General features: G+C 67.6%; 1 protein-coding gene across 2 annotated transcripts in view; it reads right to left on the bottom strand.

Annotated features, from left to right (window-relative positions):
* The window catches only part of ARHGAP23 (Rho GTPase activating protein 23), a 29,993-nt gene that overhangs the window by 7,139 nt on the left and 4,986 nt on the right, over positions 1 to 17,868 (bottom strand). The window contains exons 2-12 of one of the 2 annotated variants that reach the window (XM_088068037.1): positions 9,472 to 9,651; positions 6,810 to 6,834; positions 6,101 to 6,193; positions 5,666 to 5,744; positions 5,374 to 5,428; positions 3,147 to 4,593; positions 2,298 to 2,453; positions 2,066 to 2,177; positions 1,925 to 1,982; positions 1,691 to 1,828; positions 1,312 to 1,611 (exon numbers count right to left, since the gene is read on the bottom strand). In XM_088068037.1, coding sequence (XP_087924163.1) covers positions 1,312 to 1,611; positions 1,691 to 1,828; positions 1,925 to 1,982; positions 2,066 to 2,177; positions 2,298 to 2,453; positions 3,147 to 4,593; positions 5,374 to 5,428; positions 5,666 to 5,744; positions 6,101 to 6,193; positions 6,810 to 6,834; positions 9,472 to 9,651 — 2,643 coding nt within the window. The remainder of the gene's footprint in view (positions 1 to 1,311; positions 1,612 to 1,690; positions 1,829 to 1,924; positions 1,983 to 2,065; positions 2,178 to 2,297; positions 2,454 to 3,146; positions 4,594 to 5,373; positions 5,429 to 5,665; positions 5,745 to 6,100; positions 6,194 to 6,809; positions 6,835 to 9,471; positions 9,652 to 17,868) is intronic. The other variant, XM_088068038.1, reaches the window with a different exon arrangement.

Below are 17,868 nucleotides of genomic sequence, written 5' to 3'. Positions count from 1 at the left end.
GCTGGTTCTGACCCAACAGCACCGTCCGGTTCCAACCACAGCAGCACAGTTCAGTTCTGACCCTCCAGCACCATCTGATTCCAAACTGGCAGCACCTTCCGGTTCTGATCCAGTAGCACCGTCACTGCCGAGCCCGCTGCGCCCCCCGGAGCAGGGCTGTGCCACAGACAACCAGAGACAGCCCCGAGCTCAACGCACCCTCCGGGGCCGGAGCCTGCCACAAGCCTGGTGTGACCACCATCACCACCGAACCGAGCCACCACGGCCGGCCCGGCACCACCACCGGCACCGGCACGGCCACGCCATGGATCCACTGCTGGAGCCCAGAGCAGCGCTGGGGACGGCTGTGCCCATCTCACACCTCAGTGACTTGGCACAGCCCACGGCTGCCCAGAGAGGGCTCGGCAGCGCCACAATCCGTGCCCGGATCTCTCTCCACAAACTGAGCCACGCCAAACCATGGCAGAGCCACTCCAAACCATGGCAGAGCCACATCAAACCATGGCAGAGCCACGCCAAACCATGGCAGAGCCACACCAAACCATGGCAGAGCCACATCAAACCATGGCAGAGCCACACCAAACCATGGCAGAGCCACGCCAAACCATGGCAGAGCCACACCAAACCATGGCAGAGCCACGCCAAACCATGGCAGAGCCACGCCAAACCATGGCAGAGCCACGCCAAACCTTGGCAGGGACAAGTCACACCACGGCACATCCATGTCAAACTTCGGCACAGCCGCGTCAAACCTCAGCAGGGACATGCCAAACCTTGGCAGGAGCATGCCAAACCTCGGCAGAGACACATCCAACCTCACCAGGGACATGCCAAACCTCGGCAGAGACACATCCAACCTCACCAGGGACATGCCAAACCTCGGCAGAGACACCTGACCGGGGACATGCCAAACCACAGCGCAAACCACATCACACCGTGGCGGGGACACCCCACCACGGCACAGCCACGCCACGGCACAGCCACGTGGCACCTCACCAAAGCCAGGACACACCACGGCAGAGCCACGCAGGCTCCTCCACCACCGCACCACCAAACGCCGACTCGGCCGATCGGCACCGGCTCCGCCTGGAGAGCCGCGGCCCCTCCGCCGAGCATCCCGCGCACCCTGCCCCGGCCGGGGCGGCGGGGCCACGCTCTTCTTGGACACCACGAGCCCCCACGCACCCCTGGGAGCGCGGCACGGGCCTGGCCGTGGCCTGGGGAAGCAGCACAAGGCAAAGAGCCGGAGAGAGCCGAGGCAGTTAGTGCCGGGAGAGCCAGAGGCAGCCGGGAGCCCCATGTGGCTCTCACCTCGCCCTCAGCCTTGCTGTTCTCCCTGATGACTTTGATCCAGGCCAGCATGTCTTCCCGATCCTCTGCCTGAAAGAGATATTCACAGAAGTCAGCGGTCGTCAGGCGGAAGACGTGCTTCCTCTTGGTCTCGCTGTAGGAGATGTCCACCAGGCACGCTTGGATGCTGATCGGCGGCTCCTCCTCACCTGGGGCCGGGGCGCAGGTCACCGCCTCCCGCCTGTCCTTGCACAGGTACAGCGAGTGGGTGCGCAGCACGGCGAACACGCGCTTCCACTGCCGGATGCCTCCACCGACCTTCTGCGGGGGACAAGGGATGGAGCGGCGGCCTCGGGGAGCGGCCCCGCCGCGCTCCGGGCTGGAGGCAAAGCCCGCCTACCTTCCCCTTTTTGGTGAGGATCTGCTTGCAGTGGAGCCAGCCCTCCTTCCTCACGGCGCTGAACGGCACGTCCGAGAGGTCGGAGGTTGAGTGTCTTTTGGAACGGGCGTCTTCGGACGTGCCCAGGCTGTCCAGAGACTGCGAGGGGCCGGAGGGAGGTGTTGGGGGGAGGCCATCGGCACCCCCTGCTGCCCCCCCCAGCTCTTTCGGGGCGGCCCCCAGGGCGGCACTCACCCCGTCGGTGAAGAAGCTCCTCAGCATGCGGAGGCTGGGGACCCGGCTGGGCATCCTCCTGCGGGGAGAGCAGCCCCCGTCAGCGGGAGGGGGTGGGAGCTGTGGGGCTGGGGCGGGAGCGGGGCGGGGGTCCAGCCCTACCTTAGGATCTTCCCCTCGTCCCGAAATGCGTTCAGACCGTCGTCGCAGGACTTGGAGCGCTCGGTGGTGATGGCCAGCAGGTAGGAGGAGCGGCGGCCGGCCTTGATGCTGCCTGCGGTGGGGAGGGGGCAAAGCCCACCCTGCTCAGCCTGGGGGTGCGGGGCAGGGCTCTGGGCCGCGGGACTGCTCCCATCCCAGACTCCCGGGGCTGTTCCCGCTGCCCAGCACTTACTGCAGTCCTGGGAGTAGTGCCGGGACAGGGCGAAGGCGAAGCTGGGCGACGCGGGGCTGGTGGCCACGGCGGGTGCGGAGTTCATGGCGCTGGACACCACCGAGGAGGCCGGGACGTGCTTGGCCTTCAGGTCGATGCTGGGGCTGGTGGGTTCGTCTGTCAAGGGGGGTGGGCGGTGTTGGAGGGGGGGTTGGGGGCAGGGGAAATCCCTGCTGGGACCCCCCCACTGTTTCTGAGGATGGTTTGGTGTCAGGGTTGGGCTGGGGACACGCTCCCCCCACCAGGAGTGAGACCCTCAACCACCCTGAGACCCCCCAGCCCCACTCCATCCCCTCCCTTCCCATCCCACCCAGTTCCCTGCCCGGGAATGGGGACAGGGCAGAGCTGTGGCTTCCCGAACCCAGCCACGTCCTGGGCAGGGAGATCCCAGGTGAGCCAGGGACAGGGACAGCCCTGTCCCCACCCCGGAGCAGGGCCAGAGCGAGCAGGGCTCCAGTTCACACCAGTGAGGCGCACCAGTAAGGAGCAGGGGGTGCAGGACAAGAGAGAGGGGTGAGGGTGCTCAAACCCAAACCCCGGTACCCCATCACCAACCCCGGGCCTGCCTGGGGACAGCAGATCCAGAGGGGTGTGGGATTCTGTGGAGTTCGGGACTCTGTGGGGTTCGGGACCCTGTGGAGTTCGGACTCTCTGGGGTGCCGGGCACTGCAGGCGCTGCTGGTGCAGCCCCTTCCATCTCCTCGCTGGCCACAGATGGACGTCCTGGACCTCTGAGCCCCAAACGCGCCCTCCCTGGCACAGGACCTCCCAGATCCCTTCCCGGAGGTGACCAGCGAGCCCTGGACTCACCGATGAAGGGGATGGACGCCAGCGAGTCCTCGGGGGGCGCCAAGGGAGCCACTCTCCGGCCCGGGCGCTCGCCCCCCGGCCTGTCCCCTCTGCCCGCGGCCCCGGCCGGATCACAAATGTCCGTCTCCTTCACCCCCTCGGGGAACACGAAGTTCATCTGCCGCAGAGGCGCGGGCATCTTGCGGCCCGTGGGCGGCTTCTGCCGCAGCACCACCTCCTCCCTGCGCTCCTCCGGCGGCTCGGACGCTCGGCCGCCCTCCGGCCGCGGCTCCCGGGCCGCGCTGGGCACTGCCGGGGCGGCGGTGGGGGACGCGCCGGGGCTGAGCGCGGGGTCCCTGAGCGGAGCCGCCGCTCGCTGCGCGATGCTGAAGGTGGGCAGCCCCCCGAAGGCCGGGTCGCGGCAGGACAGGGCGTGCAGCAGCCCGGTGCGGCGCTGGAAGGACGGGCTGTAGCTGCGGTAGCCGATGTAGCCCGAGTCATCCGCGCTCTGCAGGTTGGGCTGCGACGGGTGCTTCTGCACCGGCTCCCGCGATGAGGAGGAGGAGGAGGAGGAGGAAGCGGCGAAGGAGCCGGGCGGGACGGGCTGCCCGGAGGCGGCGGCGGCGGCAGCGGCCCGGCAGAGCCTCTCGGGCGGCCAGGCTGAGCGCTCGAGGTGCTGCGAGAGCAGCGCGCTGGGCTCCAGCGCCTCCATGGAGCGCCCGTACCTGCCCAGGTAATGGTCGGAGCGGGCTCGGGGGGCCCAGCCCTCGCGGCTGGGCTGCAGCAGGGTGTCGTGCGAGGCGCTGTGGGGCCAGCCCCGAGGGGCCGCGGGCCCGGAGCCCCCGAGGCGGTCGTGGGACACGCTGCGGTAGCGGGGCATGGCGTGTCGCCGCTCCTCCGAGGCGCTGCGCCGCGGCTCCTGGCTGCAGAACCAGCGCGACAGCGCCTGCTGGCACTCCTGGCGACCGGGCACACGCTGGCTCCCCGACACGTCCCGGGGGAGCCGCCCGGCTCCCGAGAGGCCCCCGACGCCCTCCTTGAAGCCGCAGTGAGTCCGGTGCTCCGGGAGGTGCTTGGGGACGCCGTAGCAGGAGGCGGTGGCGGGGGACATCCCGTAGCGCTCGGGCGCGGAGGATGCGACGTTGGCGGGGCAGGAGGGGCGGGAGAAGGAGCCGGGGTGCCCGTGGGGTGCGGCGGGGCGCGGCGGGGGTCCCCCGGGCTGCGGCTCCTCGGGGCGGTGCGCGGGGCTGCCGCCGGTGTCGCTGCGGGCGCCGAGCGGGGGCGAGGGGCCGCTGGTGGCCGGGCGGGGGGCGCGGGGGTCCGGCGGCTGTCCCGGGGCGGGTTCGGCACCCCGGGCCTGGAAGGGGTAGGTTTTCCGCGGGTAGCAGATGGGAGGGGGCTCGGGGATGCTCTGAGCCCCCCCGGAGTACGGCTCGTTGCCCTTCAGGTAGGCGTCCTGGGAATAGGCCTGGGGAGGGGCAGCACAGGGACGGGGGGACAGGGTCACAATCCTCCACATTCCCACCGCAGGGAATTCCCTGACCCCTGAACAAACCTCCCGTGGGGTCAGCTGGGCTGGGCTGGGCTGGGCTGGGCTGGGCTGGGCTGGGCTGGGCTGGGTTGGGCTGGGCTGGGCTGGGCTGGATGCAGCCCCCCACCCCTCCACACCTATCCCGCTTTCCCACGGGGTCCCCCCCCGGTTCCGAGCAGCCGCAGCCCTTCCGCTGTCCCCTTCCCTCCTTCCTAAAATATTCCAGCACGGCCATCCCGGCTGGCCCGTCTCAGTTTTCACGGCGCCTCCGACTCCACGCCGGGGCATTCCCAGAGCCCGGGGCAGGCGCAGGTGGGGACCCCCTTATAAAACCCCCCCCCAGCCCCACGGGAAGGGGTCCTCCAGGCTGGGGACAAGCAGTCGATGGGGGACCCCAAAAGTCACCGAATATCCAGGCTGGGAGAGGAGGGGCATCACCCCACGCACACCCCTCAGCCCCTCAGGCCACCCTGCCTGGGCTGCTGTCACCCCCAGATCCCGGCACACCCACTCGGGGGGTTCCAAGGATGAGCCAGACCCTGAAACCTGGAGCAGCTCATCCTCCAGCTGTGCCCCCCAAAATCACAGGGGCCACATCCCTCCTGTTCCTGCACCGGTGCCCCCAGTTCTGCACCCATTGCTCCTCCAGGGATGGCGGTGGAGCCGTGTCCCCAAGTGTCCCCAAGTGTCCCCAAGGCACCTGCCCAGCAAACTCACCAGCTGGAGGATGTCCTCGTCCTTGGGCATGATGGAGAGCTCCAGCACATCGTCACTGCGGGACAGGGGACAGAAGGGTCAGGCTGGGCGGGGTCAGTCCCCAGCTGTCCCCAAGCTCACACCTGGCTGCACCCCCCACCACACGAATGTCCCCACGTGACGGTGGCAGCACGTGCTGCCTGTCCCCAGTCACCCGAGCGCCTCGGGGGCCCTGTCAGTGACACCCAGAGGGACAGAGCCTGCTGTGCCGTGTCCCCATCCTGTCACCTGCCATCCCGGGCAGGGCACTCACCTGTTCTGGATCAGGGCGATCACCTGCGAGTAGGTTTTCCCGATGATGCTCTCCCCGTTCACCTTGACCAGCCGGTCACCTGCGGAGCCCGGGGAGGGGACAGCGTCACCACCAGGGAGTGGTGGCACCTGGATGTCCCCACTGTCACTCAGGGCAGGGTTTGAGCAGATCCCTGCCAGACCCCGCGTGGCAAAGGGACCAACGGGACACCCCAAACCCAGGAGAACCCCCGGGGACCCCAAGGCTGCTCTGAGCACCCCAGAGCCGGAGGGAGCAGAGCGCTTTCAGAACCAGAGAGAAGGGGCAGAAAAGAGCAGGAATGCCAGGAAAAAAAAAGAGCAGAACAAGCACGAAATTCCCTGGCGGAGGAGGCGGAGCGTTCCCGGGATCCCTCCAGCCGCCTGGAGCCACCCCCGGCTCCGCGTCCCCGCTCACCCGTGCGCAGCCCCGCCTGGTGCGCCGGCCCGTCCTCCCGCACGTTCTTCACGAAGATCGTGTCCATGGGCTCCAGGCGGCTCCGGGGGGGACCTGCTCGGCGGGGACAGCGTGTCAGGGAGCTGCGGCCACAGCCAGCACCCTCCCGTGGCGGCCAAGTCACCTCCTCTCCTCGCCCAGGTCCCCGCCACCCCCAGCCGGGTGCTGCCAGGAGGGCGCGGTGCCCACCGGGGATCCCAAATCCCACCCGGAGCGAGGTCGGGGACGCCCTCAGCCCCTCCCGGTGCCCGGTGCCCGGTCTGGCACCGCCGCCCGCAGCGGCTGCCCGGGGAGCGCGGCCCCGGCGCCGCGTCAGCGCGGCAGCGCCGATCCGTTCTGACACCTTCACATTCGCTCACGTCACCCTGAGCCTCCGGGAGGGGACAGCGGGGCCGCGTCCCTGTCCCCAAACACCCCTCGCTAGCCGGGGGCCGGTGCTGGCCACACCGCAGCCCCTCCGGGTGTGACATCCCGCAAAGCTCCCCGGGGGGAGGTTTGGGGACACCGAGGCCACCGCCGGTGCCAAGGGCCACCAAGCTGCCACCAAAACACCGAGTGGCTTCAGCGCCAGCTGATGTTCAGGGCTGTGGTGACAACAGCAACCTGTGACAGCCGCGTCACCCCCCCTCCCCTGTGCCACTGTCCCCAGGGTCCCCATGCCGGTGCTCACCTGCTCGGTTCCCATTCTCCTCCTCCTGCCAAAAAAGAAAAAGAGAAAAGCGTTGATTTGGCGGGGCCGTGACGAGGGGATTGGGGCAGTGGCAGCCCCCCGAAGCCCCCCGCGGGACCGGCGCGTCCCTCTGCCCTCCTAAAGGCTAAAATTACCTCGTGACACCGGATCAGGGACCGGCCGCAGCCCCCCGCACCCAGCTGCCGCTTTGGGGCCGGTTTTGGGGCAGCGGAGCGGGAAGGGGCCCTGCCAGCCCCGGGCTGGCATCTCACCCTTCACCCAGCCCTGCCGGGCAGAGCCCAGCCCCCATCGTGGGGCTCCAGGGCAGGGATCCATCCCATCTTGGATGAATCCTCATCCCTGCCCATCCCTGCCCGTCCCGGTGCACGGCTGCTGGGCACTGGTGTGTCCCGTGGCATGGGAACTGTGCCAGATCCCTGTTTTCTACCCCAAATCCCCCCGTGGGGAGCCCCCAGCAGGGCAGCGCTGCCCGGGCGGGGGTGCCGGGTTGGGGTGGGGTGCAGGGTGGGCCTCACATCCCCCCCGAGGAGGGATCCGGGCGCCTGGAAGGGGAATTCTCACTCCAGCAGAACCAGATTTTTCCGTGCCCGGCTGGGAACTGCAGGTCTGGCCACAGCCTGCAGCCAGGGGGGACACAGCCCTGGTGTCCCCGAGGTGCCAGCTCCCTCCAGGGGGTGAGAAGGAATCAGTCTCCTTCCCAGTGCGATGGACAGACATTCCCAGCTCCAAGGATCAGCCATTCCCAGTGCGATAGACAGACATTCCCAGTGCCATGGATCATTCCCAGCTCCATGGATCAGCCATTCCCAGCTCCAAGGATCAGCCATTCCCAGTGCGATAGACAGACATTCCCAGTGCCATGGATCATTCCCAGCTCCATGGATCAGCCATTCCCAACTCCATGGATCAGCCATTCCCAACTCCATGGATCAGCCATTCCCAGCTCCAAGGATCAGACATTCCCAGCTCCAAGGATCATTCCCAGCTCCATGGATCAGACATTCCCAGCTCCAAGGATCATTCCCAGCTCCATGGATCAGACATTCCCAGCTCCAAGGATCATTCCCGGCTCCATGGATCAGCCATTCCCAGCTCCATAGATCAGACATTCCCAGCGGCACCGCTGCAGGTGCCCAGCGCAGGGCGGGAAGGAAAATCCACATTCCACGGCCTCAGCGGGGCCACGGCGAGACCGTGGGGCCACCGAGAGCCCCTGCGGGCACGGACTCATCCCGTCCCTGCCCGTCCTCACCCTGCGGCACCGCAGAGCCCTTCCCGGCCCCGGGGACATCCCGGCGGCCCCGCTGCCAGGGCGATGAGGGCGGCCAGCGTGGCGAGCGAGGCTCCCGGTCCCGGTCCCCTCCCTGCTGAGTCAAACCCACCGAAACTCAGCCCCCGGAGCTGGCGGGGTGCCGGCCCCCGCGGCTGCTGCTGCTGAGCCAGCCCCACCGCGCCCTGCCCCGCCGGCTCCGGCTCGCACGGCGGCCCGCAGCTATTCCCAGCCTCTTTCCAAGAGCATCTCCAGCTCCCGGCGCTAATCCGCCTCCTTCCCACGCGGCCCCGGGTGCTCCCGCCCGGGCAGGGCTCAGCCCGGGTGCCCAGCGGGGCAGGATCAATTTTTTGGAAGGCAGTGGAGAGGTGGGAGCGGGTTTGGGGGAGCTTCAGGCCATTCCCGTGACAAAATCTCCCCGGCAGAGTCGCGCTGCCGGAGACGGGGCCGTGTTCCCGGCGCAGGAAGGCAGGAAGGGGTTGGAGAGGCAGAACGAGGAGCCTGGGAAAAGCGCCGGTGCCGGAGGATGGCGAGCGGGGATTCCGGCGAGTTCTCCCCACCCTGTGACTCACTTCCCACCGCACTTCCCTGGCTGCCAGCGCCTGGAGCCGTGGGGCAGCCGGAGCCGTGGGGCGGCTGCGGAGCTCCAGGGATGATCCAGGGATCTGGAGCAGGGAAAGGGATGTGTGGGACTCCCCAGATCCCGGACTCTCCTCTCATCATCCACAGAAAACGGGGAGGGAAGTGGGTTCGGAATTCCCGGAGCTTGGAGCTCATCCCTTGGGGTGTGGAGGGTTCTCCATCCACGCTGGAAGCTTTTCCTGGGTGGTTCCGTGGGATCTCTCCATCCCTGAGGGGAACGGCACTGCCCGGATCGGGCTCAGATGTGCCAAGCCAAGGCCGCGTCCTCCCAAATGACGTCACCGTGAGCAAAGCGCAGATCCCAGGGCAGATCCAGTTGGAAAATCCCCACCAACAACCAGGAAACCGGGAGCCAAAAATCCGCCAGCCCTGCTTGGCCTCAGGGGCTCGGAGGTGCCTTTTCCTGCCGTTCCCAGCCACGCCGCAGCCGCTGCTCGGGGCTGAGGGATCCTCTCCGTTCCCACAAACATCCCAAAAGGCTCTGGGATGTCTCCAGAGGTGCTGCTTGTCCAGAGCTCCTCTTCCAGCAGCTCCATGGGCTCCTCCATCCCAGGCTGGGATCGCCACGGGGCATCTCGTGGCTGGGGGCGGCTCCAGGAATCCCAACAAAGCCGGCGATGGGCGCTCCCCTCCTCATCCCCCTGCCCACCCTCAGCCCAAACGGGAGCATCCTGCATCCAGCCGCGTCCCGCTCCAGCATTCCCGGCTTTTCCCGGCTGCCAGCCCTACCTTGGCCGAGTGCACGGCCGATTCCGGGGGGTACACGATGAAGTGGCGGAGGGTGAAGCCGAAGCCGCCCTGGGAGCTCTTCCGCAGCGCCACCGTCTTGGGGCCCACCCAGGGGAAGGATCCCCCCTCCGGGGGCGCGTTGGCGTTCGGGGACGCCCCATCTCTCCGGCCCGGCGTCGGCTGCAGGGACAAGGACAAGGTGTCACTTCTAGGGGCTGAGCTCTGCCCAAAATTGCCCCAATTTCCCCTCCCGCAATCCCTAATCCCAGCCCCCCACCAGAGAATTCCTGGCCTCCCCGGCTCCTCCTGTGTGGGAGCTTTGGGAAGGAGATGAATGGAAAGGAAATCAAAATAAATGAGCTGTGCCTGGGGGTCTGGATGGGACCCAGGAGGGGACATGAAGGGGACGGGACGCGGGACTTGGGGACAAAAGGTCCCTTCTGACCGTGGCACAGCAATAACCCTGGGCAAAGCCGGAAAGAGCCGCGCGGGAGGCGGTGGGACCCGCCTGAGGCTTCCCAAAACGGGGCAGGGACGTCGGGATGTGGCAGGGGACACTGCCCCGAGCAGCAGATGGGGACAAGGGGATGTGGCTGCACCCCACAGCTCCCAGAGAGGGAACGGGGCTGTGGAGAAGCCACGGGCACCTCTCCTGGCACCGGGGAGATGGAGAAACAGCCGGAGAGCTCGGGAGGGCTCGGCACAGCCCCGCTGAGGGTCGGGGCTGCTCCCCGTGGCTGCACATCTGGCTGGGCTGGGAGCAGCTCCGCGGCCGAGGGGAGCAGAGGGCACTGCCTGATGTCCTGGCACCGGCCAGCTCCGCCAAACCCGGGGGAATTGGGAATCTGGGAGCGGGAGGGACCCGCGGGGATCCCCAGGGACCCTGCCCGAGTCCTGGCTCCTTCCCCCAGCCGGGATTCAGCCCCTCCTGGGATGAGGGTGTTGAAATTCAGGGGCTGCCGGGGTGGAAGCGATGGATGGGCAGCGGGGAGGGGACAAGGGACACAAAGGGACAAGGCACAAAAAGCCTTTGTGTGTGTGCCTGTGCTGAGTGGGCCTTTTCGCTGCCGGTGGGGAGATCTGACGGCAGGGCCGGGCTGTGTCCCCCTGTCCGGCACGTCCCGCACGGAACCCGGGGTGACCACGGGGGTCTTGTCCCCCTGCGAACGGTGTCCCTGCGCTCAGGACACACCGCACTGACCCCCTCCAAAACTTGGCTGCTCCCACAAACCACCCAGAACCCCAAAACAGCACCACGGCCGAGCCGCAAAACCCCGCTGCCAACGCCGCGCTGCCGCCGAATCCCAGCGGAAAAGCCCGACCCAGATGGCAACAGGCGCCCCCCACCCCCGGGGGCCCCCCCAGCGCTCGGCCTCGGGGGCCGGCAGCATCCCGGCGGCGCCCGGCCCCATCTGCGCCCTCCATTGTGTCGGCCGCCGGCTCGCCGGATTATTTTTAAGCTGACAGCTGAATGTGCCCCGCTGATTTTAACCGGCACGGACAGGCCTCGGAGAGAGGGCTCGGATCGCTGCAGACACCAACGGCAGCAGCGGTCCGCGGGGACGGGGACGTGTCCCCGTGTCACAGCCCAGAACGTGGCTCCAGCTCAGGGACGCGTCCCCAGGTGTCAGGTTGACCATCCAGGCTGGATGCTGTGCCTCAGTTTCCCTCTCCGGCACGCGGATTTGGAGGATTTTGGGTTTCAAAGCATCCGGTTGTGGCCTCGGGGTACTCGCCCCGTGCTGGCTGAGATGCTCCGGTTTCCCCCCGCGGCGGGGTTGTCACCCAGTTTGTCACCTCAGCCGCTTGTCCCCAGAGCCCCGGCCCTCCTCCCAAATTTCTGCCTTGATTTTAACCTCGCCCTGGTGGTTCCTGCCGTGCTCCACCATCCTCATCCTCCTCACCCCAGCATTCCCAAACCCCCATCCCACGAGCGCTGCAGGGATGGGGGCAGCCCCTTGATCCTGTGCCTGTCACATCCAGACCCCCCTGCCCGGGTCACCCCAATTCCCCTGAGCTCCTCCACCCCCACCCCAGCGCAGGTGTCACCGAGTCCCTGTCCCCCGTGTCACTGTGGGGACACAGAGGGGACAGGTCCCGCTCCCACAGAACAAAGGAGCCTTGTCCCCAAGTCTTGGGGCGCGGGATTTGTCCCCGCTCCTGGACACGGCGCAGCAGGAGCAGGATCCGGGAGCTGGACCCCGATCCTCGGCCACAGGAGGGGACCAAAGGGACACACGCACCGCCCACCCTCCCTCCTGGGACCCCTCCACCCTTCCAAATCCTCCCCCCCAACCCCGGCTCTCACCCGGCGGCACCGCTCGGTTCTCAGCCCGCGGCCGGGGCGGGGGGTCGGGGGCGGGCGGGGGTCGGGGGCGGCGGCGTGGCGGCGCAGGCTGCTCAGCCAGATGCAGCGGGGCTCGGGGGAGCTGCAATCCACCCCGACCGGCCGCTCCAGGCGCCAGCCCCTCCCGGAGCGCTCCACGCTCCACAGCCTCTTGGGGCTGGGGGCCGGGGGGGGCCGGCAGGGACCCCGCCGCGACCCCCGCGCCGCCCCGCCCGTGCTCTCCTCCACCATCCCGCCGGCGTTCAGGGCTTCTCAGCCGGGGGTCGGGACCCCCATGGGGGTGGGCGGGGGGCGATGCGCGGAGCTCGCAGGCCGGCGGAGCTGCCGGTTCGGCGCTCGGTCGCTCGCTCAGCACCCCCCGAGCGGCACAACCCCCACCCAGCCACCCCCCGGATGGAGGGAGGGAGGGATGGAAAGAGGGAGGGAGGGATGGATGGAAGGATGGAGGGAGGGAGGGCGGGCAGCCACACGTCCCGGCTGCGGCTCCAGCTGCTGGCAGGGATCAGTGCCCAGCCCACCGCCCCCAGCCAGACCCCCGCCCCCAGCGCCCCCACCCCGCCGCCTGAGGCGTCACTTTGCCAGGACTTTCCCTTTTTTCTTTTTTTTTTTTTTGCCCTTTCATTTTTTTCCCTTTCTTTTTCCCTCCTTTTTTTTATCCTTCTTTTTTTCTTTTTTTTTCTTCCTTCTTTTTTTTCTTTTTTCTTTTTTTTCCTTTTTTTTTCCCTTCCTATCCGCCCCCTTCTTCCTCCATCACCCCGGGCAGCATCCCACCCTCCCCGCTTCCTCCTCTCCCTCCTCCCGGCCCCTTCCTTCCTTCCTTTCCGCAGGGCACCGGGCGATGCCGGGGACACGGAGCGGGGGGACATCCTCGGGGTGTTGTCACCCTCTGTCACCCCCGGGAGAGCCGGGGAGGTGCTGCGGGACACCCCCGGTCCCCTCTCTGTCCCCAGCACTCGGCAGCGGCCTGGCAGCGGGAGGAGAGGGGGGGACACGTATCCTGCACCCCGAGGACCAAACCCCGACCCCGGGGACCAAAACAGCCCCGTGGAGACCAAAAATATCCCCCCAGAGCCAGACACAGCTCCTCAGGCCTCCCTCAGCGCCTGCGGCGGTGGCTCCAAGGACAATTCCCAGCTGGAATTGAACCCAGAGCCCCCCCTCAGCCCCACCGCTCATTTTGGGGGACACCTGTCCCCTGTTGTCCCCCCCCGGCACAAAGCCACCACCCTCCGCGGTCCCACCCAGGCCCCCTGACAGCGCTGGGGACACCTGGGACAACACCACCCTTGTCGCTGCTGCCCGCACGGGGACAAATCCCCTTCCCCAAGCCACTCTCCCAGAATTTGGGGGGGATAAGGAAAAGAGCGGCACCTCGGGGAGCCTGGCACAGCCGGGTTTGGGGCCGGGGGTTGGCAGTGCCCCCCCTGGGCTGTCCCCTCCCGCTCTGCCTGTCCCTGTCCCCGCTCGAGGGGGTCCCGCGCCGCATTCCTGCCGTGCTGGAGGCCGAGGAGAGCGAGGCACGTGCGGCCACGCCGGGAAATGCCGGGAATTGCTGGGATTGCATCCCCGGGGCCTCGGGGCCCTCCCGCTCCGCTCCGTGTGGGTCACCCCCAGCCCCACAGCGCCAGGGTGATGCCGCAGAGCCCCCCGGGCTGGCAGCGAGGGGACACTGCCAATGTCACACTGAGCCCCCACCCTGTGCCCGCTGCGCTGTCCAGAGTGTCCCCAGCGCCCACCCAAAGTGACACCCCCGCCGAGTCCGGCTGGCCGGGGTGGGGTGGTGACAGCCGTGTCCCCAAGGACCCCTCGGCACACCCAGGGCACCGTGTGAGAAACACGGTGTGAGAAACCGGGATGGAGAAAAGTGGGAGCCAAAATCCCTGCCACCCCCCCCGCCCCGACCCGGGCCACCCTGATGTCACCCGGTGCCCGTGCCGGGGGTCCGCCAGCGGAGCCACCCCGGGGACAGCCCGGTGGCCTCGCCCCAGCCCGGGGACAAGGAGCTGGCGTGTCCCGGCTCGCAGAGCTGGAGCAACCGGACGGGGCTGTGGGTGCCAGCAGCGCCCGGTGGGGCTTCGCTTCCCGCCTCAAAGGGGGAAAAATCCAGCCGGGAATGGCGGGGCTGGATCCGGCCGGGGGTCCCGGGACAGCTGGGGACACTGGGTGCCATCCTGTCACCTCCCTGAGTCCCCGCTGAGCCGCCCCAGAAGCCTGCAGGGGGTTTGGGGAGGGGGTCCCCAGCCCTGGGGGGGGGACAGGGAGGGCGCGATCCCCGGGATTATTCCCGCGGCCCAAAGAGGGAAAGGTCAGGCGGCGCTGGCGGGGGCAGATTCCACCCCGAGGAATGCGAGCGCGCCTGGACGCCTTCCAGAATGTTCGTGTTTTGCACAGGAGTGTCCTAAATACGCGGCCAAACAGGAGCTCCCGGCATGCACCGGGCCCGCTGCCGGCCCCGGGACACACGGACACCGGACACACGGACACCGGACACACGGACAGGGGGACACACGGACACCGGACACACGGACACACGGACACACGGACAGGGGACACCGGACACACGGACACACGGACAGGGGACAGGGGACACCGGACACACGGACACACGGACAGAGACAGGGGACACCGGACACACGGACACACGGACAGGGGACACCGGACACACGGACACACGGACACACGGACACACGGACAGAGGGACACAGAGACACACGGACACCGGACACACGGACACCAGACACACGGACACACGGACACACGGACACACGGACACACGGACACCGGACACACGGACACACGGACACACAGACACACGGACACACGGACAGGGGACACACGGACACACGGACACACGGACACACGGACACCGGACACACGGACACCGGACACACGGACACCGGACACCGGACACATGGACACACGGACAGGGGGACACACAGACACACGGACACACGGACACACGGACAGAGGGGACACACAGACACACGGACACCAGACACACGGACAGAGGGGACACACGGACACACGGACACACAGACACACGGACAGAGGGGGACACACGGACACCGGACACATGGACACCGGACACACGGACAGGGGGACACACGGACAGAGGGACACACGGCCCTGCTCCCACACCTGCCAGTACTGAGGGGCCTCCCCCCCTGTCCCCACCCTGTCCCCCCCCGCTGGCCCAGCACCGAGCGCGGTGACATCTCCGGGGCGCAGCCGCTGGTCCCAGCCCGGGCCCTGTCACCAGCTGTGGGACACTGCCAGCCGCGCCACCGCCACCCCTGGCACGCGGCGGGGATAACGTCACCCCTGGGACAGCACAGGGACAGGGACAGGGACAGGGACAGGGACAGGGACAGGGACAGGGACAGGGACAGGGACAGGGACAGGGACAGGGACAGGGACAGGGACGGGGACAGGGACAGGGACAAGGGACAGGGACAGGGACAGGGACAGGGACAGGGACAAGGGACAGGGACAAGGACAGGGACAGCAGCGCTGCCACCACCGCGGCCACACCGCCGCCCTCCTCCGGCCGCGCTTCTCCCGCCCGGATCCAGCGCGGGGGGGACACCAGCGCTAATCCCCCCAGCCAGGGCCAGCTGAGATTAGGGTCAGAAAAATGAGGTTTTAATGGGATTCTGGAGGAGGAGAAAGCCCTGCTGAAACAACAACCGATTTCCAGCCCTTTCACGGCAAAGCTGCTGCCGGCTCCCACCTGCCATGGGGAAGGGGGTCGGGGGTCCCACACGCCTTTCCTGGGTTCCAGGCAGCTTTTGGGGGGGCTGCAGCCCCAAAAAGAGCCGGGACGGATGGTCCCCTGCCGGCCGGAGCTGCCCGCACCCACCCACACCCCCGGGCAGGGCGGGGATGCTCCCGGACCGGGCCTGGAGGCGGTGAAGTGACACCAGAACGGGGCTGGGGACAGGTGACCACGCCGGGAGCATCCGGGGGATCCCTCCCGGCCGTGCCGCAGCCCCTGGGATTAGGGATCGGCGGGAGAAAGCATTTTAATTCTCTTTAACTCAAACCAGGGCTGAGGAGCTTTGCGGCTCAGAAGGGATTTTAGGGGGGTGCTCGCACACAGGCAGCTCGTGCTCCACAAGCCCCCCCCGGGATGCTGCAGCCCCCTGGAATGCCCCCACCCCAATCCCACCCGGCTGGATCCCGCGGGGAATGGGGGGAAAGAGGGGTGGGAGTGGAGGCGCATCCCAGGCGGGAGGAGCAGCGCTGGGAAAAGGAGAGAAAAGGAGGGAAAAGGAGGGAAAAGGAGGGAAAAGGAGGCAAAAACACCTCGGTGATGGAGAGAAACCCCCCGGCTGCCTCCCTGTGCCATGTCCCAGCCTGGCAGGATCCCCAGGGATGGATGCACCACATCTGGGCAGGGTGGGAGTGCTGGTGATGACTCTCGGCTGATGCCAGAAGGGTTTGCTCCAAGCATCCCTGGAGATTCCCAACAGCCTCTTTCCCCATGGCCCGGCTGTCAACAGCACCCCCCGAGCCCCTCACGGCACCACTGGGACCCCACAAACCTCTGGGACATCGTGGGGGAACGGAAAAGTCGCCAGGGCTCAGGGCTGGGGGTCCCTGGCCATGGAAAAGCCACCAGGGCTCAGGGCTGGGGGTCCCTGGCCATGGAAAAGTCGGCAGGGCTCAGGGCTGGGGGTCCCTGTCCCCACTGCCAGCTCTGGGGACAGCCCAGGACGGGGGTCCCACAGCAGATCCAGCACTGGGGGCTGGATGGGCACTGCCCTTTTCCCAAACCCCACCCCACACCAATCAAGGACCCTCATCCTCATCCCCGTCACCCCCGGAGCAGCCGGGAGCGGGGTGGTGACACTGCCCAGGTGACACCAGAGCCAAGGAGAAGCCACCGAGCATCCCTGTGACATTCCTGCCGCTGCGGGTTGGGTGTCAACACGGGGAAGGAAATCCTTCCTTCCTTCCTTCCCAACACCAACTTTTATCTGGACAGCGTCTCCTCCCCAGCCCACACCGGGTCCCAGCGTGGCTCCGTCCTGTCACCAAACCCAGCTCCCTCCTGGCATTGTCCACCCCAGACACCATCCCTGGATCCGCAGGGATCTCATTCCATCTCAAAGCAGCAGCTCCAGCTCTCCCCCGGACGGGGGGAGGTCCCTGCTGCCACATCCAGAGGAATTTGGGAATGTGGCCTGAGAGCCTCGTTCCCTTTCCCGGCCTCTCCTGGGCAGCCCCGGTGCCCACCGTGGATCTCCGGCCGCGTGGTTCCGCCGGTCCCTGGAGGAATCCCTGGGCTGGAATTGTTAGATTGTCCCCCCCGAACATCCCTGCGGGTGCCACCGGCTGATGTCACCGCGCTGAGGTGACAGCGTGCACGCGCCACAAACCCAGGAGGGCAGGACGCGGCGCCATCCCTGAATCCCGCTCCTGAATGCCACGGGAGCACCTCTGGGCGGTGGGGACAGACCCACAGGGCTGGGGGACACTCACAGGACACATCCCAGGACAGCCAGGGCCGCTTCTGGGGACACAGCGAGTCCCTCCCCACGGCGCCGTGCTCTGCCCATTCCCACATCCCAGCTCTCCCAGTCCCTCATCCCTCACGGATTGTCCCCAACTCTCAGTGCCGGCAGGGAAAGCAGCCCCGAGGCAGGGACAAGGTTGGGGACACACCAGAGCCAGCGGAAAGACGGGAACCACGGAGCCAGAGCCGCTCCAAGGAGGAGTTTTTATCTTCCACGAGGAAGCGGGACCACGATGTCCTTCATCCCCAGCTCCTCCTCCTCTGCCCCGTCCTAAAAACGGCGTTATCAGCAGCGGGCCCTAGAAAAGTAACAGGATTCCGTTTCCTGTTTTTCCCATGGAAGCCCTCAAATAGAAGCTGGCCTCATTACGGCCGTTTTTCGGGTCTCTGGGTGGTTTTTTTTTCAGCCGGGCTAACAACAATGAGCCATTTCCTCCGGCGGCTCCGAGAGGCACCTTGCGCTCCGCTCCCGCTCCTCCGCGGCGGAAAATCCGAGCCGGGGAGGTCAGGGGGAGGCTGCAGCTCCCTCCAG

Source organism: Pseudopodoces humilis, chromosome 29 (genome assembly GCF_049639895.1).
Source record: "Pseudopodoces humilis isolate 2021_Gansu_Grassland_sample_001 chromosome 29, ASM4963989v1, whole genome shotgun sequence".
Classification (NCBI taxonomy): domain Eukaryota; kingdom Metazoa; phylum Chordata; class Aves; order Passeriformes; family Paridae; genus Pseudopodoces; species Pseudopodoces humilis.
The sequence above is the reverse complement of the archived record's forward strand: the minus strand, read 5'-3'. Positions and strand labels throughout refer to the sequence as shown.